The sequence below is a fragment of the Microtus pennsylvanicus genome, chromosome 14 (genome assembly GCF_037038515.1).
Source record: "Microtus pennsylvanicus isolate mMicPen1 chromosome 14, mMicPen1.hap1, whole genome shotgun sequence".
NCBI lineage: Eukaryota > Metazoa > Chordata > Mammalia > Rodentia > Cricetidae > Microtus > Microtus pennsylvanicus.
Genome location: NC_134592.1, coordinates 74,886,398 through 74,904,874, shown reverse-complemented (window position 1 = coordinate 74,904,874; position 18,477 = coordinate 74,886,398). Strand labels below are relative to the sequence as shown.

General features: G+C 40.6%; 1 protein-coding gene across 3 annotated transcripts in view; it reads left to right on the top strand.

Moving 5' to 3' along the window:
- Lamb1 (laminin subunit beta 1) overlaps positions 1–17,196 on the top strand; it is a 66,692-nt gene extending 49,496 nt beyond the window's left edge. For all 3 annotated transcript variants that reach the window (XM_075948867.1, XM_075948865.1, XM_075948866.1), the window contains 10 exons: positions 3,149–3,518; positions 6,811–6,995; positions 7,818–8,059; positions 10,510–10,713; positions 11,254–11,398; positions 13,231–13,438; positions 13,623–13,764; positions 15,007–15,183; positions 16,593–16,752; positions 16,891–17,196. In XM_075948867.1, coding sequence (XP_075804982.1) covers positions 3,149–3,518; positions 6,811–6,995; positions 7,818–8,059; positions 10,510–10,713; positions 11,254–11,398; positions 13,231–13,438; positions 13,623–13,764; positions 15,007–15,183; positions 16,593–16,752; positions 16,891–17,027 — 1,970 coding nt within the window. In that variant the 3' untranslated portion in view covers positions 17,028–17,196. The remainder of the gene's footprint in view (positions 1–3,148; positions 3,519–6,810; positions 6,996–7,817; positions 8,060–10,509; positions 10,714–11,253; positions 11,399–13,230; positions 13,439–13,622; positions 13,765–15,006; positions 15,184–16,592; positions 16,753–16,890) is intronic.
- The last annotated feature ends 1,281 nt before the right edge of the window (positions 17,197–18,477 follow it).

Genomic DNA, 18,477 nt, shown 5'->3' with positions numbered 1-18,477 from the left:
AGCTTACATCCTGCCGCAATCAAGACCATAGACCACTGTAATCCTTACACAAATTCACATAAATATGTTTTAAACTGTTCCATCCCCTAGTACCACACCAGATCAAACAATATAGAGTTATTTTAAGGGTTATTCCAAGCAATCATTTGAACAGTATAGCAGGTCCTACCCAGAAGTGAACACATCTACTGTCTACCACTTAGAAGACCATATCTGTTTGTCCCTCAAATAGGCTCTTTCTTTCTCTCTCTTTCTTTCTTCTTTCTTTCTTTCTTTCTTTCTTTCTTTCTTTCTTTCTTTCTTTCTTCTTTCTTTTTAGCAGCCAGGTCAGATGTATCACAGGTAAAACCCACTATGATTAATTAACCAGAGACAGTCTGTCTTTCATTCATCATCTCCTTCCATGAATCCTTCATCTTCAAATTTCTTTACTTCATTCATCCTATCTGGATAAAGGGATTCCCTATCTCTATCTAAGTGATAAGAGACGTCCAGTTTGTCATAGAGTTCTTTGTATTTGTTATGGCAGACATCACGGGTAAGTTTCCAAGCTTCTATAATATCTAGATTTTTTACTCTGGAGAGAGACAGAGTGAGCAAGAGAGAGCACACATATGTGTGTGCACGTGCAAAGAGACAACCTTCTCTGCCTTTCCTTAGGAGCTGTCCACCTTGTTTTTTGAGACAGGATTTCTCATTGGCCTGGAGCTCACCAACTGGGCTCAGCTAGCTGGCCATCAGTCTCTAGGAGCTATCTCCCAAGGGCTGAGTTATAAGCCATCACTCTTTGACGTTTTAATGTGGGTACTAGGGATCAAAGTTAGGCCCTGTGTTTATACACCAAGCACTTACCTAATGCAATCTCTCTCCAGTACCCTGGAGCTCAGCTCTTCTCCTGAATATCATACTCAGTATGTAGTTCTTATTAAAGGGCCTCAAAGGTACCCAGACTGGCAAATCTTTCAGGTAACCTGGAAACTCCTCTGTGAGCAATGAGCATGCCACCTATGGTTCCCCAGTATCCTACATGGGGTAGTCTCATAGTCTGAAAATTCAAAGGGGCAGCACATATTATTTCCTATATAGAGGAATGGAGGTGGCCCACGTGCATCTCTAGCTGTGTTGAGAGAGTGCCAGCCAACTTCTAAAGGCATAGTTGAACTCTGTTTATGGGGAAAACAGTTAACTGTTCAGAAACAAAAAATCTTAATGAAACTAGGGTCTGTAATTTCAACTTTTTCAATATAGTCATCACTTAACAGGTGTGTTTGGTAGTATTTCTGGCAATTTCTCAGGTTAACTTTCTGTTCCTTGGCTTTGAACTTCTCAGAAATACCAATAACACTTTCTTAAATTTTTTGTTTATTTTTGTTTTCTATGCATTGGTGTTCTGTTTGTGTGAGAGTGGAACTGTAGTTACAGCAGCGAGCTGCTGTGGGTGCTGGAATTGAATCCAGGTCCTCTGGAAGAGCAGTCAGTGCCCTTAACCACTGAGTCATCTCTCCAGCCCTACCTATAATACTCTTATGCTGATAGTTCCCTGACCTGTGTTGCCGACTTTACCATCAGCAAAGACTTTCCAGGGCTGGATATGCAGCCTTGATGGCAAAACCGGTCTTCTTGTTGACCTGTTGATGACACTAGTCATATATTCTGTTGGTCTCTTCCTTTCTACTGAAGACTATTTTGATATTGCAATTTAAACATTTTCTTTAATTACTCAAAATTAAAGTCCCTTAAATAGTCACGTTTTGTTGTAGCAGCTACACTGAGTCACCAGCCCATCCAGAAACTACCTGGCTCCTTTAAAACACTAGGTTACTTTGCTTCTTGTGTTGCATTTTACAGTTCTACTAGATGATGGGAGCTTGGGAGAAAGCTGCATATTACCAAATGAAAGGGAAACTTGTTCTTAAAACTTAACAGAAGTGTTATCTGAACTCTTCCTATTCACTTGAAAAACTGACAGACGTAGACTTGGCCAGGCCTTTCCCTGGTCTTTTTGGGTCTCTACACATTCCACTGTAAGATCCCACAGTGAAATGATTTAAAGCAAAGTTCGGCCTATTACACGCCTGTGACTTTAATATGCTGCCTACTCATCCAACTCCCCTGGCTGACCTGGAACTCAGATATCTATGCCTGCTGGGATTAAAGGCGTGTACTACCACAGCTGGTTGAAATCTCTTTTTAATCTTCAAAGGGACGGTAACCTCATAAACTGACCATGAGATTCTTTAATTTTTGTTTGTTTTTTTTCGAGACAGGGTTTCTCTGTAGCTTTGGAGCCTGTCCTGGAACTACCTCTGTAGACCAGGCTGGTCTCGAACTCACAGAGATCCGCCTGTCTCTGCCTCCCGAGTGCTGGGATTAAAGGCGTGCGCCACCATCGCCCGGCGAGATTCTTTAATTTTTAAGGAACGTAGAGAACAAATGGTATAGGAATCATACCTAAAGTGATTGACAGCTTAAGTGGCTTCTGGTTTGATAAATCATTGCCTAAAAAATGCAGGGAAACAAAATGTCTGGTGCTTAGAAAGTTGTGATCTGGGGATTGTTCATTTTAGGTTTATTCATTTTAGTTTTCTGTTGACCAAGTTTACTGCCTGATACTCAGTGCTTTGTTTTGTGAGCAGGTAAGTTTAATTATTCAGGTGCTATTTCTTTAGGATAAGGCTTCTAGCAAAGGGCTCACTCACATCAGGATGTAGTCTGAATCGTCTATACTGCTGTTGGAGGTGGGGGCTCAGACTTAAAGAGATGCGGAAGTGGGATGGAGGCCAAGATGGGCTCTGGAGACGCAGAGTTGACTCCTGGCTTGGTCTTTTCCATGCTGTGAGTCTTGAAATAGGTCATGTAGTGTTTCTACCTTGTTTCCATTTCAGAGAAATGGTGATAAGTATTTTGCCTAGCCCATAGGGATGGTGTGAAAATTAAATGGTGTGATATATATAAAACATGTCTATAATGCTTGTGCTGTATCTGTTGATTTTTAAATTACCATTACTCTTATTAAGAAAGAGTCATCAGGGTTGAGTCATGTATGCTAAGTCAAGCCACTGTAGGCTGTAACAGTTTGAGGATTTTAATTGCCTACTTTTGTCACTGATGCTTTTAATGTCAACTAGCATTTCTGTTTCCTTTCCAGCCTGTGATTGTGATCCCAGGGGTATTGAGACCCCACAGTGTGACCAGGCCACAGGCCAGTGTGTCTGTGTGGAGGGTGTTGAGGGTCCACGCTGTGACAAGTGCACCCGAGGGTACTCAGGGGTCTTCCCTGACTGCACACCCTGCCACCAGTGCTTTGCTCTCTGGGATGTGATCATTGGTGAGCTGACCAACAGGACCCACAAATTCCTGGAGAAAGCCAAAGCTTTGAAAATCAGTGGTGTGATTGGTCCATACCGGGAGACCGTAGACTCTGTGGAGAAGAAAGTCAATGAGATAAAAGACATCCTGGCCCAGAGCCCAGCAGCAGAACCACTGAAAAACATTGGCAATCTCTTTGAGGAAGCAGAGTAAGTAACTAATAAGCTGAAAATCACTCATGAAGGTTTTTCAAATTTTAAATAACCAAGATTTCTCAGGGTAGTACTTCTGCTAGGTTTTCTTAGTTCGGTTACTCAGGCTCTGGGCCCCTTGCTTATCAGCAGTGTTCATGGTGAGTAGAACAAGTGTGAGTTCAGTGTTCCACTTCGGTCTGTTGCAGCAAAGCTGGATTTGAGGCAGAAGGTCCGTAGAGTCTCGGCTTTGATATGTATGAGGCTTGTGAATGTGGGTAGCATGTTAATTCCTGAGTCTCTCTCTTGCCATTGCCCAACAATGATTGATCTATGCAATGATAACACACTCAAAGAAAAATTATGACCCTAAATTGTCATTTTAAGTATTGCTAATACTAGGGAATGCCCATGGCCACAGATAAGACTCTTATTCCCAAATTATTTTTCTGTTCAGCTGCTGTCCTATGAAAGGCACCATTGATGTAACCATGAAATGCCTGCACCAAAGCAACCTCCTCATTGGGCCTTCTCTTGATATTCATTTCTTTGATGCAATACTGTTTCTTTTTATCAATTAAAGCAATATGAATTGAGTGGAGATACAATTGAGGGCCATGTTTCTACCTAGCCTTTTCCCTGCCCTCAATATTTCAACTACTGTTAAAAGGAACCCCAAAACGGCAAGCAGTAAGATTTAGGAACTGAAGGACAAAAAGGAAAATGGAGACGGGTGTGGTGGCACAGGCCTTTAGATCTCAGCACTAGGGAAGCTGAGTCAGAAAGATCACAAATTAGAAGCCAGCCTAGGATATATGGTGAGAACAAACAGAGAACAGCAACAAAGAATATATAAGTACACTCTTTGGGCTGGAGAGATAGCTCAGCACTGAGAGTACATCAAGTCCTAGGTTTGTTCCCCAGTCCAGCAAAAATATCAGTATATTTGAAATTATTGCCTATTTATACATGTGTAGACATGTTCCTGCTATGGTACACTTACGGAGGTCAGCGGGCAGCTTTTCCCAGGTCATCAGACTTAGCAGTAAGTACCTTTTTACCTGTGGAACCGTCACCTCACCAGCCAGGTGAGATGGTTCAGCCAGGTTTATTTTAATAGCAAGATTTTGAGACCTGAAAAGAAGTGGAAGCCTTTGGAATCAGTCAGTTAATAAGAGTGAAACACTGGGGAAAATTATCACCAGGAAAATCATTCTACAAATCCTATAATCTTTTTCAGTGCTTGTTCTTTGTGTTGGGGCATTCATGGTATCCTTTCAGCTTAAGGAGCATTAAAAAAAATACTTATTTATGTATTTGGAAATTCAAGGTATACCCAAGCCTTGGAGCACATGTAGAATACAAAATGTGGAGGAGCCAGTTCTCTTCCTACCACATGGGTTCTGGGGTGCAAGTGGATTTGTCAGGGTTAGCAGCAAGCACTTTACTGACTTGACCGTCTCATCAGTTCTTAAGTAGCATTTAAAAAAAAAATGCCCAAGGTTTTAGCTTTTTTCCTCTTAACGTGTGTGTGTGTGTGTGTGTAGGTGTGTGTGTGTGTGCGTATGTGTGTGTAGGTGTGTTTATATGTGTGTGTGTGTATGCGTGTGTATGTGCGTGTGTATGTGCGTGTGTAGGTGTGTGTGTGCGTGTGTAGGTGTGTGTGTGTAGGTGTGTGTGTGTAGGTGTGTGTGTGTAGGTGTGTGTGTGTGTGTAGGTGTGTATGTGTGTGTAGGTGTGTTTATATGTGTGTGTGTGTGTAGGTGTGTGTGTGCTTGTGTATGTGCGTGTGTATGTGCGTGTAGGTGTGTGTGTAGGTGTGTATGTGTGTGTAGGTGTGTGTGCGTATGTGCGTGTGTGTAGGTGTGTGTGCGCGTGTGTATGTGTGTGTGTAAGTGTGTGTGTGTAGGTGTGTGTAGGTGTGTGTGTAGGTGTGTAGGTGTGTGTGTAGGTGTGTGTGCGTGTGTATGTGCGTGTGTGTGTAGGTGTGTGTGCGTGTGTAGGTGTGTGTGTAGGTGTGTGTGTGTGCGTGTGTATGTGTGTGTAGGTGTGTGTGTGTGTAGGTGTGTGTGTAGGTGTGTGTGTGTAGGTGTGTGTGTAGGTGTGTGTGTGTAGGTGTGTGTGTGTAGGTGTGTGTGTAGGTGTGTGTGTGTGTAGGTATGTGTGTGTAGGTGTGTGTGTGTGTAGGTGTGTGTGTGTAGGTGTGTGTGTGTAGGTGTGTGTGTGTAGGTGTGTGTGTGTGTAGGTGTGTGTGTGTGTAGGTGTGTGTGTAGGTGTGTGTGTGTGTAGGTGTGTGTGCGTGTGTAGGTGTGTGTGTGTAGGTGTGTGTGTAGTTGTGTGTGTAGGTGTGTATGTGTGTGTGTGTAGGTGTGTGTGTGTGTGTAGGTGTGTGTGTGTAGGTGTGTATGTGCGTGTGTGTGTGTATGTGTGTGTACATGTGTGTGTGTGTAGGTGTGTGTGTAGGTGTGTGTGTGTTTGTGTGTGTAGGTGTGTGTGTGTGTAGGTGTGTGTGTGTTTGTGTGTGTAGGTGTGTGTGTGTGTAGGTGTGTGTGTGTTTGTGTGTGTAGGTGTGTGTGTGTGTAGGTGTGTGTGTGTTTGTGTGTGTAGGTGTGTGTGTGTGTAGGTGTGTGTGTGTTTGTGTGTGTAGGTGTGTGTGTGTGTAGGTGTGTGTGTGTGTGTAGGTGTGTAGCCTTTGTGCCATGGAGCACATGTGGGGGTCAGAAGACCACCAGTGGGTAGTCAGTTTTCTCCTTCTACCGTGGGGCTCCTGGGGATCGAGCTAAGGTTGTCAGGCTAGTAAAGTTTTAACTGCTGAGCCATTCTATTGGCCTGTTTTTAGAATTTTTACACTTTACATGTTTTGTTGTTGATTTCTTTAAGAGACAAGACAGGGCCTGTATAGTCTGTTGCTTAATGAACCCAGATTCTCGATCTAAGGTGGTTATCCTCCAGAGTAGATAAGAAAAGATTTGCCAGGATGGCTGCTGGGTGATTTTACAGAACTTTACAGTGACTATCATATTTCTGAGAAGACATTAGATTCTTTGAGGTGAGCCAGTAATCCCCAGACCTTGCTCATTTTACATCAGAGTCTTGGAACCCTCCACCACCACTGCCACCAAGGAGCTGAGGCTTCACTTGTGTTTTTCTCCAAAGAATTTGGTGACAAGCTGTTAGCTCTAATTGTCTTTTGTAGGAGTAAATGTAGAACATAGAGGAATTTGGTAAAAATGGAGGGAGAGGAACTATACTATTGACCAATGTGGTGAGATTTGACAGTTTCGGCCAATTTTTACTTTTCTTTTTACAGGAAATTAACCAAAGATGTTACAGAAAAGATGAGTCAAGTAGAAATGAAATTATCTGATACAGCTTCACAGAACAATAGCACAGCTGGACAGCTAGATGCACTGCAGGTAGAGGCAAAGAGCCTTGACAAGACTGCGAAAGAACTGGCTGAGCAGCTAGAATTCATCAAAAACTCCGATATTCAGGGTGAGGACTTGTTGTGCAGGAATCTCAAACTTGGATAATAAATAACCCTCTTAATACTTCCTAAAAAATGTTTTTTTCTAACAATTTAAAATCTTTTGTTATTTTAGTCTTTGGCAAAATGGGGCTTAAAGTTTTTGGCTTTCCAATATAGTACCTGGGGGCAAGGTGTAGCACAGGCTACATTGAGTTAAAATGTGGTCCATTTCCCAATTTAACTCCCTACCCTTTCCTTAGCCTTGTGAATATTAAAAACATTAAGTTGTTAATTCTGCAAATCCTTTCACATTTGAGATTACTGCTTACTTAAGAAGTAACTTTTGAAACTATTTTCCTTACTAATATCATGGGCTGTATAAGACTCTCCCCAAAGAGCAAAGGTAAAAATACATTAATGACACAATTCTGCATTATACATTTTGTTTTCGTAGGTTCCCAAAGCCAAAATTTATTGTGTTCTTTTTTGCATATAATAATCATTTTAATAGACCCAAGTAGATAAAAAGAAACAGTCATCTGGTTATCTCCAGGCTGCCCAACACCGGGATTTAGATGTTTGACTTTGTGTAGAAACAGCATGTGCATCTTATCTTAGTTTCTCATTTTCACCCCAGTGTTTGGCATCCTCCATAGTTTGACCAGGTACTAATGGGACAGAAGAGATTTACTGTTCATTAAAGGGAATTTCTACTTCTAAATTTTTTTTCTTGAATCTTAAAGCTTTATAATATAATTCAGGGCCACAAGATACCAAATATGGGCCCTGGTTGGTTAAGAACCAGGAACAAGGAGAATAATTGTAGGCAATCTCACTTCTTGCCCTAGGTGCCTTGGATAGTATCACCAAGTATTTCCAGATCTCTCTCGAGGCAGAAAAGAGGGTGAATGCTTCCACCACAGATCCCAACAGCACAGTGGAGCAGTCAGCACTCACCCGAGACAGAGTAGAAGATTTGATGTTGGAGCAAGAGTCCCAGTTCAAGGAAAAACAAGAGGAACAGGCACGCCTTCTGGACGAACTTGCCGGCAAACTGCAGAGTCTAGATCTGTCAGCTGCTGCTGAGATGGTGAGGCTTGGGATTTGATCTCATTTTCTGTGGTCTCCCAGGAGACTGAGAAAACAAACAAAAACCTTCCACCTTGGCTTTAGTATTGCATTTGCAAACCTGCTAAGGTGACTCCAGTGCTCAAGGTGCTGAGGTACAATGTGGGTTAGCCAGAGTGAGTGCTTCCTAGCTACTCCTGCCTCTAGCTGTTCCTCTGTGCGACCACCAAGAGTCAGGACACCCCCCATCGTCTGTATTAGCTGAGGGGCTTCTTACTGAGATTGGACCCTTTTTATAATGTGCCCTAAAACAAAACAAACAAACAAAAAAAAAACCTTGCATGTTTTCCTTTGAACTACAATATCCAAGTGGAAGAATCGAGACTTGTTCAGAGACAGACTTTGCCAAGTTTTTCCATCAGTGTTTGCTAACATCCTTTGTTCCAGTAATATTACCTGGTAAGGACTAAAGTCTGAACTGTCCTAGAAAGCAGATTAATTTCTTAGATGCTTTTAAAAAGTAACTCTGGAGCCATATGAAATTGAGTAGTGAGCTTAATGAAAATCAGGCAAAAAGCCAAAAGAAAGCCAAGCCAGTTTTTTTCCTCCAGTTTCCTTATTGTTTTTCATGGGAGGGAACCAGAGAACTGAGAGCTAGTTTTACTTACACACCAATATTATTTTCTAGTTTTTCTCAGCCTAGACAGAGGAATTTAAGAATCAGGTAGAAAGCCCGCAAAGAAGACACCCATTTATGGGGTTTGGGGTACCCATGCCTACCAACCACCCACTTCCACGTTCTTTCCATTACAAAACAACAACCTAGCAAGCTGAGCTGCTTCTAACTTACTGGAGACGGTGAAAAACTACTAACCATTCCGTAGTTGCCATGGTCCCTCTTGCCCACTACCCACATGCAGTCTGAAATAGTCGGCAATTTTATGGATACCTGCAAGGTTTAGAATTCATTATTGCATGATGCTTTACCACACAAATTTCTTAATGCAATTTTGTTGAAAAGAAAAAGAAGGCCTAGCTTCAGCATAACTTACACATAAGACTGCACAGCTTCCCACATTTCCACATAAAATACTAGTTTTCTTCATCTTTCAGGATTCCTTCTTTACAAATCCTAATGAGAAAAATTAGTCATTTAAAAATCTCTACAAATTGCAGTGAGGTGCAGCTAAGCTTGCTAATGGGATTCAGCTTCTTAACGGAGGGCAACTTAAGAGTGGGCAGTATGTAGGTGTGAAGGAACGGCTCTGCCCTTCTAGATGAGCGTCCTGTCTGTGCAGACTTTTCTGATAAGACACAGTTTGTTTTCTTACTCTTCTTGTCGTCAGTACCCTATGAAAGATTTCTGTGGGCTCTGTACTGCCATTTTCTTGTGAAGGGTCTTTCCATCTTCGTGTCCCTCAGGCACTTCTCATCCTTCATAGAGAAAAGCTCAGCCATGCTGGTTTTTATCCCTGCTCATGTTTGCTGAAACAGAGCAGATCTACTGGGTTGCCAGCCTGTTTCTAGAAACAGCATCCATAAGGCTCTAAGTTCAAGTCTTGAGTAGGACTTTTTTTCTTCCATAGCAAATAGACTATTATTACTTTAACGTGTTTTAGGGGTTATAAACCCGATATGTGAAAGATCCATGTTTTAGTTGTTAACATATGTGGAATTATAGTTATTTTACAATTATTTGGACCAAAGAGTTCACAGTATCTCTACTAAAAACACTGTGTCTTTAAAACAATACTTTCCTGTTTGGAGATATTCGGGTAATTGCTTCCCATTGCAGTAATCCCTGCCTCTCTTCAGTACAATTTCCATAAAAGTGCTAAATATAACTTTCTTCCTGCACAGCCCTTTCCTATCATACAGCATGCTTGGAATTTCTGTTTGCATTTGTGCGCCGTAGCCATGTGATGGCCTTTAATTTTCTGGCAGAGGAAAAAGGACTCAGTGCTAGACGGGTGGGGTGGCTAAAGGAATGTGGAATAGCGACAGGCACCTTTGTTCATACCAACTGTCTCCCTTTCCATCTGAAATGTTCTAGCACTTTCGTCAGTTCACTCCTGCTTCCTGTCTACATTAAGTCCTCAGTACTGTCTGTCCTTTAGCAACTTTTCTCACTACATCTCATCTGTTCTTGATGATGGGAGTTACATGTCAAAGTTATGTACCAGATAGCAGACCATATTCCCCAGAGTACTTGGTGCTGGGCCTAACCAGTTTCAGAGTACCTTCCCATCCCTGTCCAACTCAGTTCTGACTCTCATACTGATAGAACCTGATAAAGCAGAACTCATATGCTATCCCTCAGCATTTGAGTAGAAGGCATGGAGATAAGTTCACCTACATTGCAAACACTTTTTAAGTATCCTTGCCGAGGACCACCTGTGTTCTCTGGGTCACCCAGCTGTTCTGTTGCTGACTTACCCTGAACTCCTGTGCCTGACCCTTGGCTTATTGCAGACCTGTGGAACGCCTCCAGGAGCTGATTGTTCTGAAAGTGAATGTGGAGGACCCAACTGCAGAACTGATGAAGGAGAGAAGAAGTGTGGGGGGCCTGGATGTGGTGGTCTGGTCACTGTGGCCCATAGCGCCTGGCAGAAAGCCATGGATTTTGACCGTGATGTTCTGAGTGCCCTGGCTGAAGTGGAACAGCTCTCCAAAATGGTAAGTCATTTAATGGACTCAGGTTTTGTTGTTTATTGGCTTGCAGTTGTAGAGAGGATTTGAAAAGAAAACTGTTCCACATGCTGACCAAATTCACTGACCATTGTGAAAGCTGATGTTTCTGCGTGGTCAAAAGGTGGCAGTGAGGTTCTTATTCCAACTAAGAATTTACTTTCTCTTCATGGGAATAACATTTATGTTAGGAGAAAGCAGCATAAATTTTAGATTAATAATTTGAGAGACTGTATTATTGTTGTACCTCACAATTGGGCAATGTTCTAAAGTGTCTCATACCCTTCTTAGATCGCCAAGTGTTTTAGAGAAGCCAAAAGCAGTTTTGAAACATTTTTAATGCTAGCCCTAAGAATAATGAACAGAAATTTCAATTCCTGTGCATATTGAGTGCTTTTAGTCTACATAAAAGCAAAATATTTTTAAAATATTTAAAATAGGAATTTGTTTCTGTGTTTGTCAATAATACTTTTTATACTGTTTGACATTCTGGGCTGCTTTCATACACGGCTTATTCTTCATGTTTAGGTCTCTGAAGCAAAAGTGAGAGCAGATGAAGCTAAGCAGAATGCTCAGGATGTCCTGTTGAAAACAAATGCTACCAAAGAAAAAGTGGACAAGAGCAATGAGGACCTGAGGAACCTCATCAAGCAGATCAGAGACTTCCTGACTGGTAAGTAGTGTTTCTGTTTTATGAGACTTTCAGTTATTTGTTCCTACAAAGTTCTGTTTGAGAGGCAACAATTACTATCTGTGTTTCGGTTAAAGTAACAGAAAATATCCCTGTTAAGAATTATCTTCATTTCAAGCTGAGCATGTAGGTACATGTCTGAAATCCCAGTACCTGAAAGGTAGAAGCAAAAAACAGGCATCAGAATCACCATTGACTACATAGAAAAACTACAGGAGATGCAGCCTGCCTTTAAAAGGCGGGGGCAGGGGGAGCATTTTAAGAAACAATTGTATATATGTACATATGTGTACAAAGATGCCCATGGAGGCCAGAAGGGGATATCAGATCCCCTAGAACTGGCATTGCAGGCATTTGTGAGCCGCCCAAGTGAATGTTATCTCCAACTCTGGTGCTTTGATGAGCAGTAAGCACTCTGAACTCTGTAGTCCTTTTCTTAGACTATGTCGTAAATAACCTTCCCACATGTGCTGCAAGCACTACCACACCAAGTAGCCTACCAAGAAGCCAAAACATTTACCCTGAAAACTGAATTACAACTTCTATCATTAGGACCTTGAAGGAGTTATTTTTGCAATGCCCCCAAGCCTTTGTCATCTATATTCAGAACCTCACAGTCAGTGTTTTCTGTGGAGAAAGAAATCTCTAGAATCTGGTCCAAATTTTAAGTTTGATTATAGTTCACATGCTATCAACATGGATACTAATGGGTTGCAAGAAAACTTATTATAATTGAATCAGAATTAGTCAAGAAGAGTATTTATGATCTCACATAATAGTTCAAAAATAGTGTAACTTCATGGGTCTGGACTCATTCACTTTGCCTTTTCTTTCTTTCCTACCAACTACATTCTTGAGATAGCCCCATCATTACAAATTGTAGTCTGACATGAAGACACTGGCTGATGGAAGAAGAGGACCCTTCCCTACTCCTTTGCTAGCCCCTTTAGGAGGAAAGAACCCTTTAGGCATTTCCTTGCATCTCTCCAGAAATTAGCCATGGCCCATACACAGATGCCACTGGAAGTGAAATGTGACTCTAAAAGCGGACTAATGGGAACTTGGTGTTCATTTGATCTGAGGAACAGTGTCCTGTTGAGAGAAATGACTACTAAAAACTGCTCCCCAATGACAATTGGAAACATGATGTGGAACCTGTGACTCAACCATGTATTTTTTTTCCTCACTGTTTAATTCCTTTGGGGTCCATATTTATGTTCTTAGACAGTCAAAAAATAAAAACAGATCTGACCTATATAATTAAAGCTTAACAACACATAGGAAAATCAAGCTCCAGAGTTGTGCTGAAAATAGACTGCCTTGATTCTTGTTGCACTCACTCTCCCTTCCAGGATTTCCTAAATTTAGATATCTGGTAAGGAATATCATGGTTTTTGTTGTTGTTGTTGTTGTTGTTGTTGTTGTTGTTTTTGAGATTAAACTCTCAACGCAGTCCTAGCTATCCCTACTCACTATGTAGATCAGGCTAGTCTTGAACTCAGTCCTGCCTCTTACAGATTGTACCAACCTCATGTTAAGTGTGAAGCTTTGTCACCTTGCAGCCCCATCTTTAAATGCCGGCCTCAATTTTCCATAACCTGAAGCCACAGTTAACCCACAATGCTCTCTGCCCATTCTCCCCAGCCCAAAATGTCTTTCAAAACCTGTGTGGTTCCTCCTCTTCCATGACCTCTTCAGCCTAAAGCATGGAGGGGCTTGTCTCTGAAATGGGAAGATTATATCCTTGCAACCTTGCAAGTACTGACGTGCTGCAGCTGAGTGAACCAGCCCTGATTTTTGTCTTGACTTTTCAGAGGATAGTGCTGATCTGGACAGTATTGAAGCAGTTGCTAATGAAGTACTGAAAATGGAAATGCCTAGCACTCCACAGCAGTTACAGAACCTGACAGAAGACATTCGGGAACGAGTTGAAACCCTTTCTCAAGTAGAAGTTATTTTGCAGCAAAGTGCTGCTGACATTGCCAGAGCTGAGATGTTGCTGGAAGAAGCAAAAAGAGCAAGGTATCTGAAGACACATTGGCAATTGGGTGGGTGGGTAGGGTGTCACCTGCTGTAGCTAGCCTGCTATAAAAGAGAACTTTAACTAATGAAGGGCCTTCCAGGAGGATATGCTTTCAAAGAAAATGCTATTTTCCCAAGAGAAAAATGTTTTCATGTTAAAAAGCAGTGTTGTTCTTCTGCTCAGCAAAAGTGCAACAGATGTCAAAGTCACTGCAGACATGGTGAAGGAAGCATTAGAAGAGGCTGAAAAGGCCCAGATTGCAGCAGAGGCGGCCATCAAACAAGCTGATGAAGATATCCAGGGAACCCAAAACCTGCTGACATCGGTAAGGTATTTAGAGCTGAGCTGTATGGGGAAAAAACTCACATGATGTTATTTAAGGACAAGAATTCTTGTAACACTAAAGATTATTTTGTAAAAATAAATGTAAATTATTTCTTAGTGGAAAATACTTGTATGGGAAAAAAATAAAAGGGCTCTGAGACACATTAAACCCTTTTATTTTTCCCTCATCCAAAGTGAAAGTTTGTCCGAAACTAAGCACTATTGCTTCAAAATTTTAACTATTAATTAATTTTAATTATTTACATTTTTTCAAGTTAATGGTACATTTTAGAGGTTGAGAATCTTGAGTTTGATTTGCAAATTGTGGCCTGTTTCTCTGCCAACATTAGCTTTGTTAAACATTTTGCTTTCAGTTAGTTTTGTGGGCAATACTAAGTTTTGTGAAACATACTAAGCTGCTTCTAGGTTTTAAAAGACAGTGTTCATCCTTCCAATGAGATCAATTATAGACCCTTACCAGTGGTCCAGGTATCTTTTCTTCTGGGGTAACTCAGTGTTTCTAGTATTCCTAGTCTCTGTGTCTTCAGTTACTAGTTAACTCCCACTTCACTACTGAGCTGACAGGAATTTCTAAAAAAAAAAATGACTGGAAGCTATCATTTTCCTTTCACAATAATCTGGAATTTTTATTGAAAATCCCTTCTCAAAGTTGCTCAGTTGTGAATGTTCTTTAGCTAAACACATCAGATTTCCTGAAGGTGGTTCTTAACATCAAGAAAAAATTCTTTATCAGTCGTAGCTTAAAGCTGGGCAGTGGTGGCACATGCATTTAACCCCAGCACTCAGGAGGCAGAGATAGGTGGCTCTTTCTGAGTTCGAGGCCAGGCTGGTTTAGAGAGTAAGTTCCAAGACAGCCAGGGATGTTACACAGAGAAACCCTCTCGAAAAACAAACAAAAAATAGTAGCTTATAGATCAGCAAACAAAAGCGAAATATGACACAGAAATGACTGAAGCTGGGCACTTTATCTAAGCCGGTGTTCTCAACCTTCCTAAAGCGGCAACCCTTTGTTGTGACCCCGAGCCATAAAATTATTTCATTGCTACTTCATAGCTGTAATTTTGCTGTTATGTATTGTAATGTAAATAAATGATATGCAGGATATCTGGTCGCAACCACTGATCTAAGCTATCTTTAAACGGTCAATGCTTCTGGTCTAGTGCAAACCAGCAGAGCAGCCTCAACTCCCCTTAACTTGTAATGATTAACATTACACCTGTAGATCGAATCTGAAACTGCAGCCTCTGAGGAAAGCCTGACCAACGCCTCCCAACGCATCAGCAAGCTTGAGAGGAATGTGGAAGAGCTTAAGCGCAAAGCTGCCCAAAATTCTGGGGAAGCGGAATATATTGAAAAAGTAGTATATAGTGTAAAGCAGAGTGCAGACGATGTTAAAAAGGTAAGTAAATATTTGTAACATCATAGCTAAGTTGATAAATAAGAACTAGTTTTTCACTTTGCCTTCCTTGACATTAATAGGATATAGATATCCCAATGACTTATTTTAAAGTAGCAGTCTTTAGAGATACATGAGAAATAATGAATTATGGGATCCATTTGTAAACTTAGACCCTCAGATCTCTAAGCTTAGGGAAAATGGAATTAATGGACCTGGAGTGGTACTCTCAAAGCATACACACTAGACTGGTATTTCTGTTCTGTAGCTCACAGAGAAAGGTCTTTACGACATAGCGAATAGCTGGCCACTTGAGAATAATTTAAAGAGAGAATGGGGAAAGCTTAAGTGTCCCCTCCAGAAAGGAGCAGTAGGAAATCAAACCTCACTTCTTGCCAGGCTTATTTTGAATTCACTACCTTTTGCTTCTCATTGGAAGGCACTGTATTTAGCAGATTTCTGGTTTACACATATATTTCATTTCTAAATTTATCTCCAAAGACAGCTTTTTAAACTTGGGAGTAGAGTCAGGGTTGTTAAAACTGCTACATAACCTAATTCTGATTTCTTCCTGTTGGAAGAAAAAAAAACCTTGTTCTTAAGCTTTTTGGTATTACAGAAAAGTAATTTAACTGCACCTGAGTTGGGAAGAGAGGCAAACCCTAAGAAAAATTACTTGCCAGTGTCAGACAACTCTTTCCTGTTGTTCTATTGACCTGTAGTTCTGAATACACAAATCTCCCAAATAATCTCATGAACTATTGAAAGAAAAATACTGATTTTTTAAAAAAATATTTATTATGGATACAGTGTTCTGCCTGCGTGTTTGCCTGCAGGCCGGAAGAGGGCACCAGATCTCATTATAGAGGTTGTTAGTAACACCAAGTAGTTGCTGGGAACTGAACTCAGGAAGGGCACCAGTGCTCTTAACCTCTGAGCAGTCCCTGTTGAATTTTTTTTAAAGCTATAGGAATGAATTTACTGTTTGTGCCCATCATTCCAAAAACCCGTATTCTCTACTTTTATTTTTGTTTTTTGTGACAGTCTATATTGACCAGGCTGGCCTCAAACTCCTGTCTACCACCTTCTTATTCACCTTCTCTTTATGTGTATGTTACAGGCTTGACCTCTTCTTTCTAAACCTTTCTGTTCCTTCTGGTTTCCTGATGCCCAGTGTACTTTTGTATGGCTTGTTGAGCTCATTTTTCATAGTAAGTGCTCATCCAAGTAAACAGGGCTAAGCCCCACAGTAGACGACTTACAATTTCAAATTTTCTTTGCAATGTTTTTAAAACTTACAACTTAATATGAAGCCTGAGTACTTTGCTGATCCTTAATCCAGACTGTTTGCCTGTCGAAAGATGGATTTAACTACTGCCATTACATTTCACCTGTCTTAATATGAACTGCAGGCTCTAGATGGAGAACTTGATGAGAAGTACAAGAAGGTAGAGAGTTTGATTGCCCAAAAAACTGAGGAGTCAGCAGATGCCAGGAGGAAAGCTGAGCTGCTACAAAATGAAGCCAAAACACTCTTGGCTCAAGCCAACAGCAAGCTCCAGCTGCTGGAAGGTAAGTCTTGTCTTCTGGTTTATTGTTTTTTATAAAAGGTGAAAAAATCTATTCATTTTTGGCTTAGGTTTTGAGTGGTCTGGCATTGAGATCATATGCTATAAACAATTCATATTAACCTTATTTTTATCTCCACAGCCTTAGAAAGGAAATATGAAGACAATCAAAAATACTTAGAAGATAAAGCTCAGGAATTAGTACGACTGGAAGGAGAGGTCCGTTCACTCCTTAAGGACATAAGCGAAAAGGTTGCTGTTTATAGCACCTGCTTATAACACAGAAAAAGGGCTGTAAGGGCGCTGCAGTGACCAAAGCAAACTAACTACATATGAAAATTGATGCAGTGATCTTCAAAATAACTCATCTATTTAATGTTTTTATCCACCCACTTTTGTATGGAGTTAAATAAAATACATTGGTTTTGTATAAATATATTTACTATAATTCTTGTTTCTCTTATTGTTTTGGTCTTCATGAATCCTGCCAAGAAATGTTACTTTCTCTGTAAAGACGGACTTGTACAGCACTTTCTCCCCTTTAGAAAGACACTAATTTCTACTGTATGTATAAATAAGGTAACAATATTCACCCGTGTTTTAGGTCAACAAAACTTTAATCCTTTTAAATCCCCAGTGGAGAATCCTGAGTGGAATTTAAACAGGGAGGATATACAGTAGCTTTCTTTGTGGCTCCAACCATTTCTAAACATCAGAAGGAAAAACTCTGGTAAAATACCGATGGGCAAGACTTCGGTGATTTAGACCAGTGTAGGGAAACTGTTCATGATAATGGAGCAAAGCTACTCAAACACACAACTTACACTTAGTTTTTATATTATACTTTATGTAACTTCACAATCAAATATTCCAAACAAGCACTTAGTCCAGTGCATAAAGAAAATCATTAGCATAAAACAGATAGGTGTGTGTTCACAACATAGTAGCTGAAAGAGAAGGCTAACAGCCCAGCCTTCTGTTCTTCACACATCCTTCTTAGTCCCCCAGATCTGACATAGGTGCAAATAAAGCTGGACATTGATAAAGGTTATGTAAATAGCTATAAAACCTAGTAAATACCAAAACAACCACACTTTACCATGTCTGGTTTATCTATTAAAAAAATGAATAGATAAAAAAATAACACACTACTCCGCATGTCTTTTCCACCAAAAGCCCATGCACGCACGCACACACACACACACACACACACTCTAAATCAGCTCGGTGAATAGGGCTGTTCCTATAAAGTTCTTGCATAACACCCCAGACACTGAGAGTTGAGCAGATTACAGCAAGGAGACTTTTAAAGCTTGTTTTACTCTTGGGCCTTTATTCACCCAGATTTTATTTATATTCTCATATATAAGAATCCTTCAGTTAGACAACTATTACTTTTGTGTATCTGCATAGCTAGGGGATCATATTAAATTATGTTTTACTATTTCCAAATTAGAAAATTCCATGAGAGGAGGGGGCATGTTTGGGATTTAAATAAACCATTTAAAAATACACAGACTTCACTCCCCCTATGACTAATTAGCATGTACAGCACAAACCCTCTGCTAGCTGTGAATTCTGAACAAAAAAGTATGAAGGCACCGCAAACACAGAGGAACAGCAAAGCAGAGTGTCCTGGTTTTTAAATAAGCTTTCACTTGAAAATTAAAAGCCAACTTTCTATAGTTAAGTAACCAGAATTTGAGAAAAATATAAATAAAAGAGAAAA